Source organism: Hypomesus transpacificus, chromosome 23 (assembly GCF_021917145.1).
Source record: "Hypomesus transpacificus isolate Combined female chromosome 23, fHypTra1, whole genome shotgun sequence".
Taxonomy (NCBI): Eukaryota; Metazoa; Chordata; class Actinopteri; order Osmeriformes; family Osmeridae; genus Hypomesus; species Hypomesus transpacificus.
Genome location: NC_061082.1, coordinates 18,377,377 through 18,395,074, shown reverse-complemented (window position 1 = coordinate 18,395,074; position 17,698 = coordinate 18,377,377). Strand labels below are relative to the sequence as shown.

The following is a 17,698-nucleotide window of genomic DNA, read 5'->3' as shown; positions in this document are numbered from 1 at the left end:
TAGAATGTTTGTTTTGTTTTAATTGTTGACAAACAACAATCCTGTCTTTGATCTCAGTTCCACTGAATGTGATCAACGAAATAGTGTCTTAGTGACTAAATAAGGAGAAATAAAGATGGTTTATACAGGATGATACACACACACACACACATGGACACACACACACACACACACATGGACACACACACACACACATGGACACACACACACACACACATGGACACACACACACACGCACACACACACACATGGACACACACACACATACATGCACTGGAAACACTACATTTAGGACCAGTAATATGACAGTATTACCCACTTGAATATACACTGTGTGTGTCTAGTGTGATCCCCTCACTCCCTTGACCCCCCCCCCCCCCCTTATCTTCTCTCTCACCTCCTCTCTCCCTCCACCCTCCTTAAAAGCTCCTTTAAAATGTGTGTCTGAGCAGGGAGGAGTTTGTCAGACTGGGAACAGACTGTTGGTTAACACGATCTGTTGCAGTTTCGTCCAATTTACAAAAGTAACTATTGTGATATTACATATTAAAGGTATTTCATACTTGCCTTGAGCAGTGATTCAGCTTTTTTCTACAACATGGGTACATCAAGTTTTGATGGTGGTTGTGTCCGAGTGAGAAAATAATTCATGCAGTTTGAAAGATGTTGGAAATGAATGCATTATGTGTGTATGCAATGAACAAGTATCCACAGTTTAGCTCCGTGTATTGAGTTTTGTAGATGTGACCTAAGTATTGAAAAATAGGTCTTAGCGATTGTAAAACAAAATGACTGTAAGCAATCTGTCCATGTGTTGCAAGCCCCAGCTGGGGCAGGCCAAGTCAGGCAGCCAGTCCAGCCTCAGCCCTCCCTCTCTCTGGCCCCCCCAGCCTTTGTCCCAGCCCACCGTCTGCACCCCCTCTCTCTCCTGGTCCCCATCCCTCTCCGCCTCAGGCCAGAGCCAATCTCCAGTACCACAGACTGCGCTCCCTGCCCCAGCCCTGGAGGTTCAATTCCCCCCGCTTGCCCCCCAAAGCCAAGAGCCTCCAGCCTGGGGAGGGAGGTACGACGGGGGGAGACCAGAGAGGGAGACACACGAGCCGTCAGCACCACCCACGACCTGGCAACAGGAAGTAAGGACACCCACTCCTCTACTGAGACCACCGCCGCCTCAGCAACCGCGTACTATGACCCGGTGGCCGTTGCTACAGGAACAGAGATGGAGAGTTGAGCTGTTTGGTGTGTGCTGTTGAGAGCAGCATGCCGACTGTAGACAAACTGTCTGAAATGTCCTCAGGTAAACAAGACCAAACCCAGATAGGCCCAGAAACCAGTTGGAGCTAGATAAGCCCCAAAGCACAGATGTGACCTGTTTAGGAGACAGAAACACTGTGACATTGATAAGAAGTGCTGACAAAACACAAACAGGACTGATCAAACAGCCAGACTGGAAACAGGGAACAGATATGCAATGACAAGATGTGTTTCTGTCAACTCATGATTATGTGGGGGTGATTTCCTGGAGTGTATAAAATGATCTCCTCGCATAAAGACTAAAATAAACTATGGCCATTTTTCTACCAAGTACAAACAAAGTCAACACAAAACACAGTCCTCATACAAACAGCTCTTTACAGATCATGGATCAGTTCCCTCTCCTGGGGCTGAAGAAAGGAGCATCTTCTATGGGAGGCAGGTCGTGCTGATGGTTGGGATAGTGGCAGTTGATTGGTCCATTCCGGTCCCCTCCCAGGTCCAATCAGACAGCGAATTGGGACCTGAGCGATTGAATGAGAGGAAGGGAGTGAACAAACAACACAGACATCATCCAGACCAGAACGGTGTACTGTGTGTGTGTGTGTACTGCGTGTGTGTACTGTGTGTGTGTGTACTGTGTGTGTGTGTGTACTGTGTGTGTGTGTGCGTGTGTGTGTGTGTGACAGGGGGGGTAGGGCAGGGTTTATACAGGAGAGAAGAACTTCTGGTCAGAGTGTAATAATCTGCTTTATGATGTTCATGTTAATGATTCAACATTCTAGAGTGTGTTGCCACCATGGGTATTGTGAAGTCACTGTGATCTCAGGTAACAAGGGCAGTGGAGAGGTGGATTCTGTCACCTGAAGTCCTGTAGATATCCAGACCAACAACTCTGCATCTATAAAGATCTTGTCTCAGGGATATTATCTTTCTTCAGCTAGTCGTAGGTCTGTAACTTCACTTGTGTCTGATGTTCTGATGTGACAGTACACCCAGGGGCCTTCTACCTGAAGGGTTAACAGCTCTCATGATGAAACTCCTAAACACCAGCTCCTCTCTAAACACCAGAGAAACTCCTAACCCTTGCAGAGGGCCCTAAATGTGCTAGGACCGGCACTGCTTCTGATACAGATTTAACCAGAAAAGAGATTTTGTGACTCTGAGTGAGCGGAGAGAGATGGATAGAGGAGAGAGAGAAAGGTTGTAGAGTGCATGCAGGGTTTCCCGCAGAAAATGTGTTTGTTAAGTTGGCAGGGAGAATAGGATCTTTCTCTCCCTCTCTCTCTAGGTAAGGAGGGTGGGGGGACAGGAGGTGGAGGGAGAGAGGAGGTAGGGAGGGTGGGGGGGAGAGTAGGTAGGGAGGTTGGGGGGGGGGGGGAGAGTAGGTAGGGAGGTTGGGGGGGGGGGAGAGTAGGTAGGGAGGGTGGGGGGGAGAGTAGGTAGGGAGGTTGGGGGGGGAGAGTAGGTAGGGAGGTTGGAGGGGAGAGTAGGTAGGGAGGGTGGGGGGGAGAATAGGTAGGGAGGTTGGGGGGGGGAGAGTAGGTAGGGAGGGTGGGGGGGAGAGTAGGTAGGGAGGTTGGGGGGGAGAGTAGGTAGGGAGGGTGGGGGGGAGAGTAGGTAGGGAGGGTGGGGGGGCAAGCCACAGGGGAGGGGGGGATCACACTAGACACACACACAGACAGTGTATATTCAAGTGGGTAATACAGTCATATTACTGGTCCTAAATGTAGTGTTTCCAGTGTTTACCTTGTGTGTGTCACACTCTTATTGAGTGACTTGTTGCTCTTGTAGGTTAGTTATAATGAAGTTAAGTCTTGTACTCGCTGGGAAATATTTTACTATTGATTGTTCTTCCACAGGTACAGTCCTGCACTTTTTTTTTTTATGGTTCATGTTGTTTTAATTTGTAAACTTGTGTAACTGCATGCTCTTATGGGTCTTCTCTTTTGGCACTTGTTTAGTTTTTTCACAATGTTTGTTTAGTTTTTTCACAATGTATGCTTCATGTTTTGGCTGCTTGCAATGTTTGGGACTACCTCGTTGTTATGATCAGTGACCTATGCTCTTTTTGTAAAGCTCTCTCTTGGAAGTCGCTTTGGATAAAAGCGTCTGCTAAATGCATAAATGCATAAATGTAAACGTAAATGTGTGTGTGTACATGTGTGTGTGAGTGTGTGTGTACATGTGTGTGTGTGTGTCTAGGACCACTGGGTCACCAACAAACACACAGCATGTCTTCTATCATCTTGTATAAAACATCTTTATTTTTCCTTATTTAGTCACTAAGACACTATTTAGTTCATCACATTCAGTGGAACTGAGATCAGAGACAGGATTGTTGTTTGTCAACAATGAAAACAAAACGTAATATTCTACACACACCGATATTAACAAACACACTGGGATATCAATTCCAACTGTATATAGTCAGGGCCGGTCCTTCCTACAGGCGACATAGGCAGCTGCCTAGGGCGTCATGAAGAAGGGGCATTTTCCCAAGTGCCTCCATTGATGAACCCTCCCGCACAACCAGCAGAAGACGCCAACCACGCCACGTCATATCTTCGTGTTGCGTTTGGGGGGGGGCGGCCCGGGGGGGTGGGGGGGGGGCGGCGCCAGATGTGCCACGACCGGTACTGCATAGGGTTCAATCTTCAATGACATCTATGTGAGCACAGTGTGTGTGGGCCATTCTACCTGACACAGGGACACTGAGGAGTCAGGATGAACACAGAACCCAGGATAGAGGGGCTCAGTGAATGTGCTGTGGAATGTGTGCAGGTGGGTCAGTGTGTCAGAGGAGACTGTGTAGAAGGAAAGAGTACCGGCCGGCCGGTCCAGATACACTCCTACTCTGTGGGAGCTGGAGAGGGGGACAGGTATGTCAGTGATCTTTTTATTATGCCTGGCAGAGTAACTGTTATCACAGTCCAGACTCCAGGACTTGTTATTGGATCCAAGCACACAGTCATCACCCATTCCTTTTCTACTGATTCCTTTATATGTCACTGCTATATAAACCAGTCCTCCACTCCACTCTGCCTCCCAGTAACAGCGCCCAGACAGACCCTCTTTACACAGCACCTGGTAACGGTCCTCAAATCTCTCTGAGCCATCAGGGTACGGCTGCTCCTCTGTCCTTGTCACTTTTCTGTTGTCCTCAGACAGAGAGAGTTTTCTGTGTGCTGTGTTTGGGTCCAGTGTGAGCTCACAGGCATCTGATGGGGGAGACCAAGACACAACATATTACTGATCATCATCATTCACATTAGAATGTCTGTCTCTCCCTCCGTATGTTGGGGGGTGGAGGAGGCAGGGGAGGGAGAGAGGAGAAGAGAGATGAAAGGAGGGCGGAAGGAATGGAAGATGAGGCGAGGGAAAGGTAGTAGATAAGGAAATGATTAGAAAGGCGAAAAGACGAGGAGGGGAGGGGGGAGAAGAGCTGAGATAAGAAGGGAGGAAGGAGAGGGAAAACACACACAGCAACTGGAGCTTAGATCAGACACTGGGAGAGGGAGGGGAGAGTAGTTATGGACAGTCTCCGTGCGGGTAAGGTGCAAGCATCGTGACTTAAATCAATGGTCCCTTCAGACCAGCCAAGAGGTGTGTCTGTTTCTACATTATCCAAGAAAAGTGGACAGAGTTCAACAAGTTCAACAGCCAAATCTCGAATTGTTCAGTTCAAGTCCCTGTTTGGGCGCCATTTTGTAACGGTGGAAACCCCAGGTAGTGTAAGTTCGGGCGCCAGGAGGCCCAGAATCCTGCCACATAACTAAGGTGTGATACCATCAGCAATGTAACAAAAAATAGCAAATGTAAATAAGAAGAAAAGCTCAGAAGTTTGATTCAAGCGTATATAGTACTCTTTTACTAAATAATCCAAAAAATGAACACAATCAAAAATCACAAATCTCCTTTAATTCATGTCAAGGCAAAAGCAAAAAAAACATAAGCAACTTCAATGCCTGTATCCATAATCGCAGAAAGCGATTAGCAGTCGCAGACAACGATTAGCAGTCGCATTTTTTACGAATGCAAAACTATTCCTGCTCATGCAAATCTTTTTCTGCTCCTGCAAATTGTTTTTTGCTCCTGCAAATCGTTTTCTGCGACTGCTAATCGTTTTCTGCGACTGCAAATTATTATCGACACTAATTTCACTCCATAAGCAAGGGGCTCTCCAGTCTGAACTCACGGCAACGTTGATAGACACCAAGGATCTTCCCCAGTCCAAATGGAAATAGAACGGCAGGTTGACGACCAATTTTGAAACTCTGTGAGAGAAATCCGAGGTTTTAATATGTCGGGTGGTTTTCCGTGTTGCGTCTGGAGGACATCTCCAGACCACGAACTCCAGCACTCTTTGCGGTAGGCAATATGACACGTGTTCCAATTAACTAGCTAACTCCTTCAGGCTCTGAGGCTCTGTCTACTACCGAGCACTTGTGCACTTCGGGCACTGACTTTCAGTGCAGAACGCTGACAGAACCAGCAGAATTTAGGGCACTTAAAGTACCCGGATGGCGCACTGCAAACGGTCAAAAGATGCAGTGTAAAACGATGGACACTACCATAGAGTTAATATAACTAGAGGAAGCAACTTTTGTCTTCCAAGATGGCATCCCTATTCATTTCTATGAAAAGTGCTCAGAGGCGCAGTGAGGCAAGCGAGAGCACGGAACTGGACCGCACCATCTTTCCACTTTCGTCTCTTCCGGTCTAGCTTTAAACAGTGTCAACTACCGCGCACTTTATTAATAGCCTACAGTGCACTGCAATACAGTGCACTTACATCTGCAGTGCACTCCGTCGCTGAGTAGTGCTGTCTCAAATGGAACACTTACATTAACCACTTGGCAGAAGTGACGGACGCAAATCTGATTGTGACACCCGCGAATCTAAGGTGGAAGAGACGGACTCAAATCTGCTCGCGAGTCATTTCGTCCGCCATTATTTTAGAAATGAAATGAAAAGCTGCGGAAGGGCTCCTCCTCTTCCGCTATGTAGCCAATATGGCGCCGTTTAGGGCGAGTAGTATCCATCGTTGTACACTGCATTTTTTTTTGCAGTGCGCCATCCGGGTACTTTCAGTGCCCTGAATTCTGCTGGTTTTGTGAGTGTAAGCACCCTAAGCACTTGTGACCCGCGCACTTGTGACCCGCGCACTTGTGACCCGCGAGCAGATTTGAGTCCGTCACTTCCACCTTAGATTCGCGGGTGTCACAATCAGATTTGCGTCCGACACTTCAGTCAAGTGGTTAAAGTAAGTGTTCCATTTGAGACAGCACTACTCAGCGACGGAGTGCACTACAGATGTAAGTGCACTGTATTGCAGTGTACTTAGTAAAGTGCGTGGTAGTAGACACAGCCAGTGGCTCTTTTTTTCCTTAGCTCCGAGACCTCGTGCACGCTTGCAACTAGCTGTACACGTCATACTTTTCGACAACCGCCAGCATAGATTTATACGATTTATGGTTACGAGCGTGTGAGAACGGAAATGTATTCTGTCACTGTATAGTATTCCTTTCACTTGTTTTTAGAAATAGGCTATAGGGCTAAATATAGGGTTATTCTAGATGGAACTCATCACATATGTTGCTTTTTTTCTTTGTGATATGAGTATGATTTCCAACGCATTGTATCGGATTAAATAAACTGTTAACATGAACACTTAGCTCTGTCGTTGTTCTCGCCAGGCAAAGAAAGCTTAGTTATTTTTGTAAAAGAAATCTTCCACAATGCAGACTTACCATAGCTTACTGTCAACTTCATATTCAAACGAAATGCCACGAAATTCACTCTGCCAGTGTAGAAATGTAGCTTGTGTTTTATATGTTCAACCTACAAAACCAAATGCCTATTAATGGTTAAAACGTGATCTAACAAGACTTGGTAATAATGTAATAAATTGAGAAGTGTGTCTAAAATATAGTCTACTTTATTGCCTTTGAAAGGGGCATATTAACAGAACTATATACAAGACGTTTCCATCAGATATATGTGGGGGTGAAACAGAGTCACTGAGGACCTATATTGTCCTACAAAAGCAGTCTGGCTTGATGACACGATCAAAAAAAGAATAATGAGTGTGTTTAGCAAAAGCTTCTGAAGGCAAGACTAATATTATTTTAATATGTATAATTTCCTATTATGGTTATCAGTTGATGTATTAATCTTCATCTTTGCTCCAGATAGACATGTCAACAATATATGCTCACGCTTAACATAATATAATATTTGCCATCATGTCAAGAACGTTTTTACGAAAAATCAAATCTGTTTTAAAATAACGGGAATAAACTATATTACCAACATTTCTTGTATGTGTGACAACCATTTGCTAAACTTTCTACAACAAGGCAGGAAACTCAAGCCATTTCTTTCAGCTCCAGGTAAATCGGCTATCGGCCAATGTGAACTTTTGTGCTCGTGCCCTGTTAGTATCCGCGAGCACATTTGCAGGCAACTTTTATTGACGTAAGCAAATACATGGGGTGTTAGTTTACCCAATTCAGATTGGTTTCAAAATTCTTCGATGAAAAAGCTAGTAGTATGAGACAGGTTCAAGAATCGAACAATTTTTTGGGGGGGAGATCGTTTTGTAAATGTTGACTTGAGTTAATAGAATTAAAACGACCGGAAGAGCCGGAAGTCTAACAAGAAATGCAATACCACCTACATCCACCGGGGCCGTTGCTTCAAGCCGAGGGGCGAGGGGTGGAGTCTTGGACACTACTCGCCCTAAACGAGCGCCATTTTGGCTACGTCGCGGAAAAGGAGGAGCCCGTTCGGCAGCTTTTCATGGGGTAGAGAAAGGGGTAAACGAGGGACAAGAAGATGGCAAGAAGAGCGTTCATTTTTGCAGGATTCGCAGGTGCCTACTATCAGATTTGCCTCCGTCACTTGCGCAAAGTGGTTAACGTAAGTGTTCCATTTGAGACGGCACTAATCAGCGACGGAGTGCACTACAGATGTAAGTGCACTGTATTGCAGTGTACTGCAGGGCTCTCAAGTTTTGAAGACAGGCAAGAGTGACATTCCCCCCCCCCTCGTCAGGGGGTCAAAATTAATTAATTTATTAATTGCTTTTGACCTGACATCTTTGAAAGGCAGCTGTGATTAATGCATCCATGGCCAGGATATAATAATAAAATATGACATTATTTTAAAAGTCAAAGGAATCGGGCCTATTTACATCCCGCACTGGGTTCGATCCTGCCGCCTCTCACATCCCAACCGCCGCCACTACCAACTACGCCAACGAAAAGCTAGATAACCGTTGCTGCGGGTGGCCTCTTACTTACCTGACCAGTGAGTTTCACCGATACACACCGGCTACATCTATGAACTACTTGTTCTGAGCAGGTGTTGTCAGTGAACAGGTTGTAAAACTGTTGGTTAAGAGACTCCTGAAAAACTGATGCTAATAATCTGGGAAACATTTTTTAACAGCAGTCAAGTTGTCATTGGCCGGGTTTCCCAGATTCGTTAAGAAGCTCTTAACGCTCAGAACTTCTTAAGAACGTTTTAAGAGCGTTCTAGAGTGTTCTTAGAACGCTCCAAAGAAGCTCTGAGCGTTAAGATCTTCTTAACGAATCTGGGAAACCCGGCCATTGTTTGTGTCAAACAAGTTGTGAATTTTGTGTAACATCAAAACAGGAGATCATGACTGTACTCAAAGTGATGCTCGAGCTCCAGCGGTTTGCTTTGTAGGTGAACAAAACTTTCGGAAGACGTAGCAGAATCCCGAAAAATGACAGGATATGCTTTTTTCCATTGGTTGTTGCATTAAATCTTACCCAGATACAATGGTGCTATTTTCCGATTGGCTATTGTATAGACTCTTTCTTTTTTTGGATTGGCTGATACGTGGCAGGCTCGACTAAGAACTCCAGGGGAGACGCGCTTGACTGCCGGTTCCATAGTGAGAGTGGGGCGGCCAGAGGAATTTTGGTTGGATGCTGAGGCATATTAAATACATTATTTAAAAAAAAATGTTGGCGTGAGAAATACAATGTGTGGCGGGAGGGCGTGACTAAAGACCGAAATGAATGACTGTCACTCTCAATGCGTGACACTTGAGAGCCCTGGTAATGTATTGCAGTGTATTCGTAAAGTGTTGGAGGGAAGAGGAGGACAAGAGGAGAGGGTAGGGCAGTGGAGAGGGAAGGCCAGACAGGCCCAAAATCCTGCCACTTTACTAAGGTGTGATTCATCGATACTTCAGTGTTGGTGTGTATGTGGTGTTGCAATACGTCGGTTTTGCAGTCCACTACAAAACAGTCTAAACCAGGGGTGGCGAATCTTTGCAGTCTCACTTTGACTCTCTGCTACTTGGCTGTGTCTCCATCTGTTTCTTACTCTGCCGCCATTGATTCTGTGAGCACCCTATATGCACAGGAACCACTCCCACATTGACGTGACACTGACGTGTATTGGAAACTACGTTGTAAAAAGACATCTGGAGATCATAAATACCGTTTTTCTGTCCTGACAGGAATCCTTCTGACAGTTCCACCACACTGCACAACTGTTCTACCATGACAGTGGTGCTTCAACATCATAACATAGTGATAAACTGGATATTACTTACCAATCTCATCCTTGAACTGAACTGTAAATAAAGTGAGATGAGAGACAGTGAGAATCAGACATATGAACACCAGAATCTGAACAAGAACTTGGATCTATAGCAATCATCTGAACCAGCACCCTACCACTAATGACGACACTAAACAGTCCTGACCCTAGTCCTCAGTCAAGAACTACCAGTGTGAACAGTAGGGGGCAGCACAGCACAGAGATATGAATGGAAAGACTGGAGATTGTAAATAAGGCTTTCGGTCCCATTTGTGGCCAATTTTCTCAACTTTTCAGAAAAGCGCTGTGTGACGTCAAGTGCCTTTTTGACAGCTGACCAATCAGGACGAGGAGAGTAGGTACGAGTGTGCCTTCCCTAGTAACCTACCTTAGTTACCAGGCTATGGCTATGGCTCCTCAAACGCCAAAGCTAAAGCAAGTATTGCATTTTATTCGCCATACTAGCTAGCTGTCGATAAGTAACCAACGGAGAATAACGGATAATAATGTATCGCTAGACTATATGATTCCCGTTCAGGTTACAAAATTCTCGTCAGAAAGGCGCTTGACGTCACCCAACGCTTTTCTGAAAAGGCGTTCAAAAGGCACTGAAGGCAGCACTTTTTTCAAGTCAAGCGTGAACGCGGCCTTAACTAATGCTTTTATAGCCAGAGAATGTCTCATATGGGTGCTTTGGCCACTGAGGGAAAACTTGGGAAACTCTGACTTAGTTTCCTCTTCCTCGAAAAAAAGCGTGATGCGTCGATCAAAGAGTATGGGAGTTGAATCTGCGTGCGTGATGCTGTTTGTCTAGAAATCGCGGAGTGGAATTCTATTGCTATGGGTATTCTCCCTACGGATGAAGTGGAACGGATTTGATTGTGAAGCAATGCAAAGATCGCTGGACTAGTAGACCAGTCGTGCACTAATATTTTAATCACAAATGTGGGGGGGTCCAAAGACTTTTTAAAGTGAGGGGGACGCGACCCCCCCAAGTTACATAGCGGCGACGCCCATGCCACCACCTGAAAAACGTAAGTTGGTCTAGCCCTACTTCGCTCATGCTAATGCGCTGTGTTGAAAAATGAATATGCCTATTATAAGAATTACATCCAAATCGAATGACATTATCTTCTTCGGCCAAGACAACAACACCTTTGACTGTTGCAACGTTCCCCACTCAGCTTCTACGTAAGTTCGCATGCTGCAAGTTTTCAGGCAATGATAAGCGCTCTGATGATTTGTATGTTAAACAAACAATATTTTTAAAGGTCACATGAAATGCTGTTTTTGGATGCTTTTATATAGGCCTTAGTGGTCCCCTAATACTGTATCTGAAGTCTCTTTCCCGAAATTCAGCCTTGGTGCAGAATTATAGCCTCTACGAGTAGTCCCACAATGAGCTTTCCTCAGAACGCGCTGTTTCTGTGTCTGTAGCTTTAAATACTAAATGAGGAGGAGAGAGGCGGCAACATGCGCTAATGTTTACAGTGGATGTATCGCAATGGCTCGTAGACCCGTTGCTGTAAGATGCCTCGAATTTGCCCATTCTCATCTGATATCCCTGGTTTGCAGAGCTGCACACTCAGTCATTTCAATGTGGGGAAAGGCGGATATCGCACGCCATAACACCAACAGAGGAACGTTATCCACATAACAACGAAGCGTACAACACTGTGTTACAGAATGTGTATTCACACACATACTTGATGCTATCAACCTTTACATTAGCGACAGTACCTCAGCTGATAGCTGCAGAGCTAATGTTACAGCCAGATTCTAAGGGTAGCAAGCTACAGTAGGTATACACATAGTAAGCAACAAAATGATATAGCGTTAGTTGACTTACTTGTCCGAGGTTTGTAGCTGGACCAAGGAGTACTGATCCAGAATTTAATTTCAGACGGTCAGCAAGGCCAACTTTGTATTGGCTCAAGTTAAGGAAACAGTGGTGGCTGAAATGTTTGGCGCAGACATGCAAAACTTTGAGAGGTTGTGTCGGCGCATTTCCAGCGAAAATAAAATTAAGATACTGGTTGTGCAGAGGCTCCTTGTGACGTCATAAGGAGCAGATTTTCAAACAGCGTTTGAGCCTTCATTTCTCAAAGGCGGAGAAGAACACCCAGGGCTTGGTTTACACCTATCGAAAATTCTCATTAATGTTAAATAACCTCCTGTAGTGAAGTTTTCATGTCATGTGACCTTTAATTTGTAGTACATTGTAAGAGATACTAAATACCATCGGCATTCGGTTACAACAGGACTGGTGATACGAGTCTTATTATTAGTAGGCTATTGCGGCTGAATCTGCAATGTCCAACAGCCATTGAGTCAGATCGCAAAAATGTTTGTATTTTTTTTTTTTTTAAGCGATTTCAAAGTTCGATTAGTCGATTTTCAGACGTTTTAGTCGAGTCTTGGTCGACCAAAGAAAATCTTAGTTTGGGACAGCCCTAGAGACCACACACATGAAGACAAAAAATCCTAGATTTAGCCGTTTTGCTCCTACAGTGTGTGGTGTGCCATGATTTGACAAAGACAGTACACCACACACAAACAGATTTCCAACCAGTGTCCCAACTGTTAACACAACAAATCTTGCAAAATCTGTCGAGATTTAAGAATAAGCATGGTGGACGATCTGCTGGAAGAAATTGCGATGATAGTGTTTGGAATGATTTTCACAGAAAATTCACAGAAAAAAATAAAAGGGTTTGCTGTTGCCACAAATCAATTCTATTTAACTTTGTGCTGCGCCGTGACTCCGTTTGTTATGCTTCAGTCTTCTCTCAGCTTGCTTTCTGATTGGATATCGTTTCATTTCACATGATAAACTCGGCGTTTGCCCTCGGGGTTCCCCCCACACATCAGCATTCCTGATCGCAAATATTCAACATGTTCGCGATCGGGGCGCCTCCGACGTCCTTCCGAGCAGATTCGGAAGGGGCGAAATCGTCCCGATTATCCTGTAGTGTGTCCCCAGCATAACTGTGTCTCTAATGCGGACACACTACAGGATCATCGGTCCGATTTCGCCCCTTCCGAATCTGACAGTTCCATCACGCTGCACAGCTGTTCTACCATGACAGTTACATTTAGTCATTTAGCAGACGCTCTTATCCAGAGCGACAGTTGTGCGTCAACATTATCATATAATGATTAACTGGATATTACTTACATTTCTTATGAAGGAGCTGACCTGTAAATGAAGTGAGATGAGAGACAGTGAGAATCAGACATGAACACCAGAATCTGAACAAGAACTGGGATCTATTGTGACCAGCTAAAACAGCACGTTACCATTACCTACTCGCCCTCTAATGACGACACTTAACAGTCCTGACCCTAGTCCTCAGTCAAGAACTACCAGTGTGAACAGTAGGGGGCAGCACAGCACAGAGATATGAATGGAAAGACTGGACATTATAAATGAGGCTTTCGGGCCCATTTGTGGTCAGACCAGAGATACTGACATGAAGAGATACAGCAGTACATCACTGTTCTTCATGCTTTGTAACAACCATGTACATGTGACAACCTCTTCAACTCTGTATGACATCAAGATATCAAGGTCTTTATCAGTGTTCAAATAACAGCTGAACAAGAGGAGACATTCCTGAACAGTCTCCTGTCCTGACAGTGCAGTTAAATCCACTCTGCAGGAATCCTTCTGACAGTTCCACCATGCTGCACAGCTGTTCTACCATGACAGTGGTGCTTCAACATCATCATATAGTGTTAAACTGGATATTACTTACATTTCTTAACAAGGAGCCGAACTGTAAATTAAGTGAGATGAGAGACAGTGAGAACAGAACAGAATCTGTGTACGATCTTGGATCTATAGTGACCAGCTGAACCAGTATCCTACCACTACCTACTCTACTTTAGTGACTGTTCATCAGAAGTCTTTTGTTAACAGTTGTAATTTAACACCATTGTACAGCTTACCTTAAGACCACTCTGCAGTAACAACTGATGTATAATCTGAGTTTACAATGAGTCAGATGGTGTTTAAATGTACAATGTTATCTGATAAGAACATACACTGACCTAAAAAATTAGCCTTTTAAGAATATGTTAACCTTTCTATACATGCTCCTGTCCTGATAGTGAAGTCACTTCCCTCTGCAGACTAATGGTGGTTATTACCTTTCTGGGCCTTGAAAATCGTCTCTGCAAAGGAAACACAGAGGTGGGAGAACACAACCGTGAGAACACAACCGTGAGAACACAACAGGGAGAACACAACCCTGAGAACACAACCGTGAAAACACAACCGTGAGAACACAACAGTGAGAACACAACAGGGAGAACACAACCGTGAGAACACAACCGTGAGAACACAACAGGGAGAACACAACCCTGAGAACACAACCGTGAAAACACAACCGTGAGAACACAACAGGGAGAACACAATAGGGAGAACACAACAGTGAGAACACAACAGCTGATCACATGTAGAACATGACTCTGAAGAGGTCAGATATAGAACATGACTCTGTAGAGGTCAGATCAGATATAGAACAGGACTTTGTAGAGGTCAGATATAGAACATGACTCTGTAGAGGTCAGATATAGAACATGACTTTGTAAAGGTCAGTTTAGATATAGATTATGACTCTGTATAGGTCAGATCAGGTATAGAAAATGAATCCACACATGGATCATCTACACGCAAGACTTGAGATCTGACTAATGGATAGTTGAATGGAACATGTCTGTCAATCTTGTATTCCTCCATCATTTACCTTTATCTCTATGTCTCTTCACCAGGACACAGATGGCTACAGCTGATGCTAAGGCACAGACACCAAACACCACAGCCAAGGGCACTTTCCAAGAGTGATCTTGATAGAACAGCTCACCTGAAACATGCATGTTTAAAGCATTGCTTATATTTTACAATTGTTTACACCTAGCGCTGCAATGTCTGTCTATCACTATGTATATATTGGTTTTGAAGTGTAGAATGTTGTCCTGTTTGTTGTGGTGGTTGTGTGATGTTGTTGTCCTTCCTCTCTTATTCACTAGTAGAAATTCCCACGGTCCCAGAAAATCCCAAACCTTGTGGATTCTCAGAGGAAGATGTGAGGCTGAATAACTCACCAGGAACATCAATCCTTGCCGTCTCATCTCTCTTCATGTATTTCTGTTTAACTCTACAGTTAAAGCGGTTTCTATGTGTGTTCTGAACAGTGACCCTCAGTTTGAGTGTGTAGCGACCCACAGAGTCTGTGGTCGTCTCTGGAGGATCAGCAGAGAGAGAGACTCCTTCACTGTCCTGCCACTCCACCTCTGGTTCAGGGTACCAGCCTTGTGTCTCACACAGCAGACCCATCCTTGTCACTCTGTGTCCCTCGATAGAGACCACTGGATGAGATCCTACAGCTACAAGCACACAGATACAAATTCAATCATGTTATTAGAAGGATGGACTTGGTTTAGGCACAATAGAAAGTTACCAAAACTCGACTTGAAAACTAAATTCACCTTTAACATGGACTTCAATGTTGGAATCATCATACCATTTCGAGGTAGGTGACATAACAATACATTTGTAAGTTCCTTCATCAGTGCCTCTAACCCAGAGCAGCTTCAAGGAGGTGTTGCCTGTCTTCAGTTCCTCTTTAAACAGAGCTGTTCTTGCCTTGAAGGAGGGATTCTGATTTTCATTGTCATCTCTGCCGTCTTTGTAAAGATGGATGTTGCGTTGGTCTCTGTCTACTGAGAGTTTCAACCACTCCACCGTCCAGCCCTCAGCACTGACGCTGGGGTTGACGTAGCACGGCAGAACTAGACTTTCACCAGCCACAACAGTGATTTGCTGAACTGGAGTAATGACTGTACGAGTAACTGAAGAGAAGAGAACAGATAAAGAGTGAATCTCAGAGGACAAACATCCTCTCTCCTCAACTTGCTCTGGTCTGATGGAGGCCTGCAATCTAGTTGATCTGCATCACTTAAAACTGTTACTATCAGTCCTACTATTAACTATTACTATTACTATTATAGTGTACCTAAAAGACAAAACTTTACAGATAGCTAGATGGTAAAACACACGACTCCATGACAGTGATTTGTTTACCGCAGTTTGCTGTGTGGAGCAGTAGGAGAATCCTCCAGAACACACAGTCAGGCAGGGTCAGCATCATTCCTGGGAACAACATCCAGAACACACAGCCAGGCAGGGTCAGCATCATTCCTGAGGACAACATCCAGAACACAGTCAGGCAGGGTCAGCATCATTCCTGAAGACAACATCCAGAACACACAGTCAGGCAGGGTCAGCATCATTCCTGAGGACAACATCCAGAGCACTCACTCAAATATCTTTTTCATAAACTTTCATGGTCAATACGTCCAGAAATGACCAAAGATACATTAAAATGTATTTAAAAATAAAATGCCAAATAACTTAATTGTAAGTGTATCAAAATAAAGCACAAATACAGCAGCCACAACATAATGATATACTACTGTGTTTTTACATTAAAAAAATACTCAAAATACTTATACAAGGGAGCATTAAATCACTTGACCAACCTATCTACCGGCCTATTTGATCTATTGCTTCACCAGTACACTAATACAGTTTAAAGTAGACAACGTTTGATAGCAACAGCTTTTCTCTGCTTACAAGTCAGGCAGTGAATCTGACATGTGCATTCAGTTGACAAAACAAATATCCCTGTGATAACCCAGATGGAGGTTAGTTTTAAAGTAACAAACAGTTTAATGTTTAACCCTTGTGCTGTCTTCAGGTCATTGTAACCCACTGTCGTGTTGCCACAACTTTACCTAATACAAAAATAAAATGAAGCATTTTATTTTAACCTTCGCGCTGTCTCAGGGTCATGTGACCCCCTGCCGTGTCGGCGCAACTTTTCCACTTTTTACAACAACGTAGATGCGTTGGGGAGGGAATGTGAAGGGGGGGGTATATGGGTATACACGTTATATCACTAGTTACCACTAGGAGGAACCCTCTCACTGTCTCCGGGTCGTTGTGACCCACCACCGTGTCACAACAATATTTCCTAATACAAAACCCGAAGATGCTGCAGCATCGGTAAAACTGGCCTCACCGGTCTACCAGGAAGAGGAGGAGATGTCAAGTCTGCCCTGTGAAGGACTGTAAAACGTTCACCGTTTGTCACGGGTGTAAGAGGCATGTCTGCAGCGCCTGTTACCATGTGTACTGCCCCACATGCCCCACATGCCCCACATGCCCCACTGCCCCACATGTCCCACTGTCCCACTGAGCGGGGTTTCGGCCAAGGGGGGGGGGGGGGGGGGGGGGGGGGGGGGGGGGGGGGGGGTTACGCCTGGACGACAAGGGGTGTGTACAGAAGACAACAACTGAGTAAAGTGAACAAGAGGGGTTTGCTGAAGTCAGACAGTGCAACCACAGAATTGTTCATTGACAAAACAACATTTCAGAGGTACAGAGCTACATTTTGGAAAAGGGTCAGGGTTCAGTTTAAACACTGTGTATCCTGGGATCAATTATACTGGTAAAATTGATTCATTTTGAAACACATACTCTCCAATTCATCATGACAAAAGCATTATTTATTGGAGTGTCACTCATTTGGTTTGAGTCATAGATTATAAGGTGAACAACACAACTAAATCTCTTGTTTCTAACCCTAACCACGATGGAGGTAATCAGGTGGAAGAGAGCAGGAGGGAGATACAGGTGGAGGTAGTCAGGAAGTATGACTGCCCCTCTGCCTCCCCCTCTCTCTTTTTCTCCTCCTTTCTGTACAGATGCTCCTGTACCCAGTCCTGATCCTTCTCTCACCTCCCTTAATCCCTCTGCCTGCTCACTCTCTCCCTCTCACTCTCTCTCTCTCAC

At 44.7% G+C, this 17,698-nt stretch overlaps 1 protein-coding gene across 4 annotated transcripts in view; it reads right to left on the bottom strand.

Moving 5' to 3' along the window:
* Positions 1-3,517: 3,517 nt before the first annotated feature.
* LOC124484958 (butyrophilin subfamily 1 member A1-like) overlaps positions 3,518-17,698 on the bottom strand; it is a 49,377-nt gene continuing 35,196 nt past the window's right edge. Inside the window, exons 2-10 of one of the 4 annotated variants that reach the window (XM_047046119.1) lie at positions 15,926-15,994; positions 15,331-15,693; positions 14,947-15,228; positions 14,589-14,705; positions 13,990-14,013; positions 13,596-13,616; positions 13,016-13,036; positions 9,851-9,871; positions 3,518-4,475 (exon numbers count right to left, since the gene is read on the bottom strand). In XM_047046119.1, the coding sequence (XP_046902075.1) occupies positions 3,922-4,475; positions 9,851-9,871; positions 13,016-13,036; positions 13,596-13,616; positions 13,990-14,013; positions 14,589-14,705; positions 14,947-15,228; positions 15,331-15,693; positions 15,926-15,994 (1,472 nt within the window). In that variant the 3' untranslated portion in view covers positions 3,518-3,921. Of the gene's footprint in view, positions 4,476-6,904; positions 7,099-9,850; positions 9,872-13,015; positions 13,037-13,595; positions 13,617-13,989; positions 14,014-14,588; positions 14,706-14,946; positions 15,229-15,330; positions 15,694-15,925; positions 16,089-17,698 lie in introns of those variants that run through there. The other 3 variants (XM_047046117.1, XM_047046118.1, XM_047046120.1) reach the window with 3 other exon arrangements.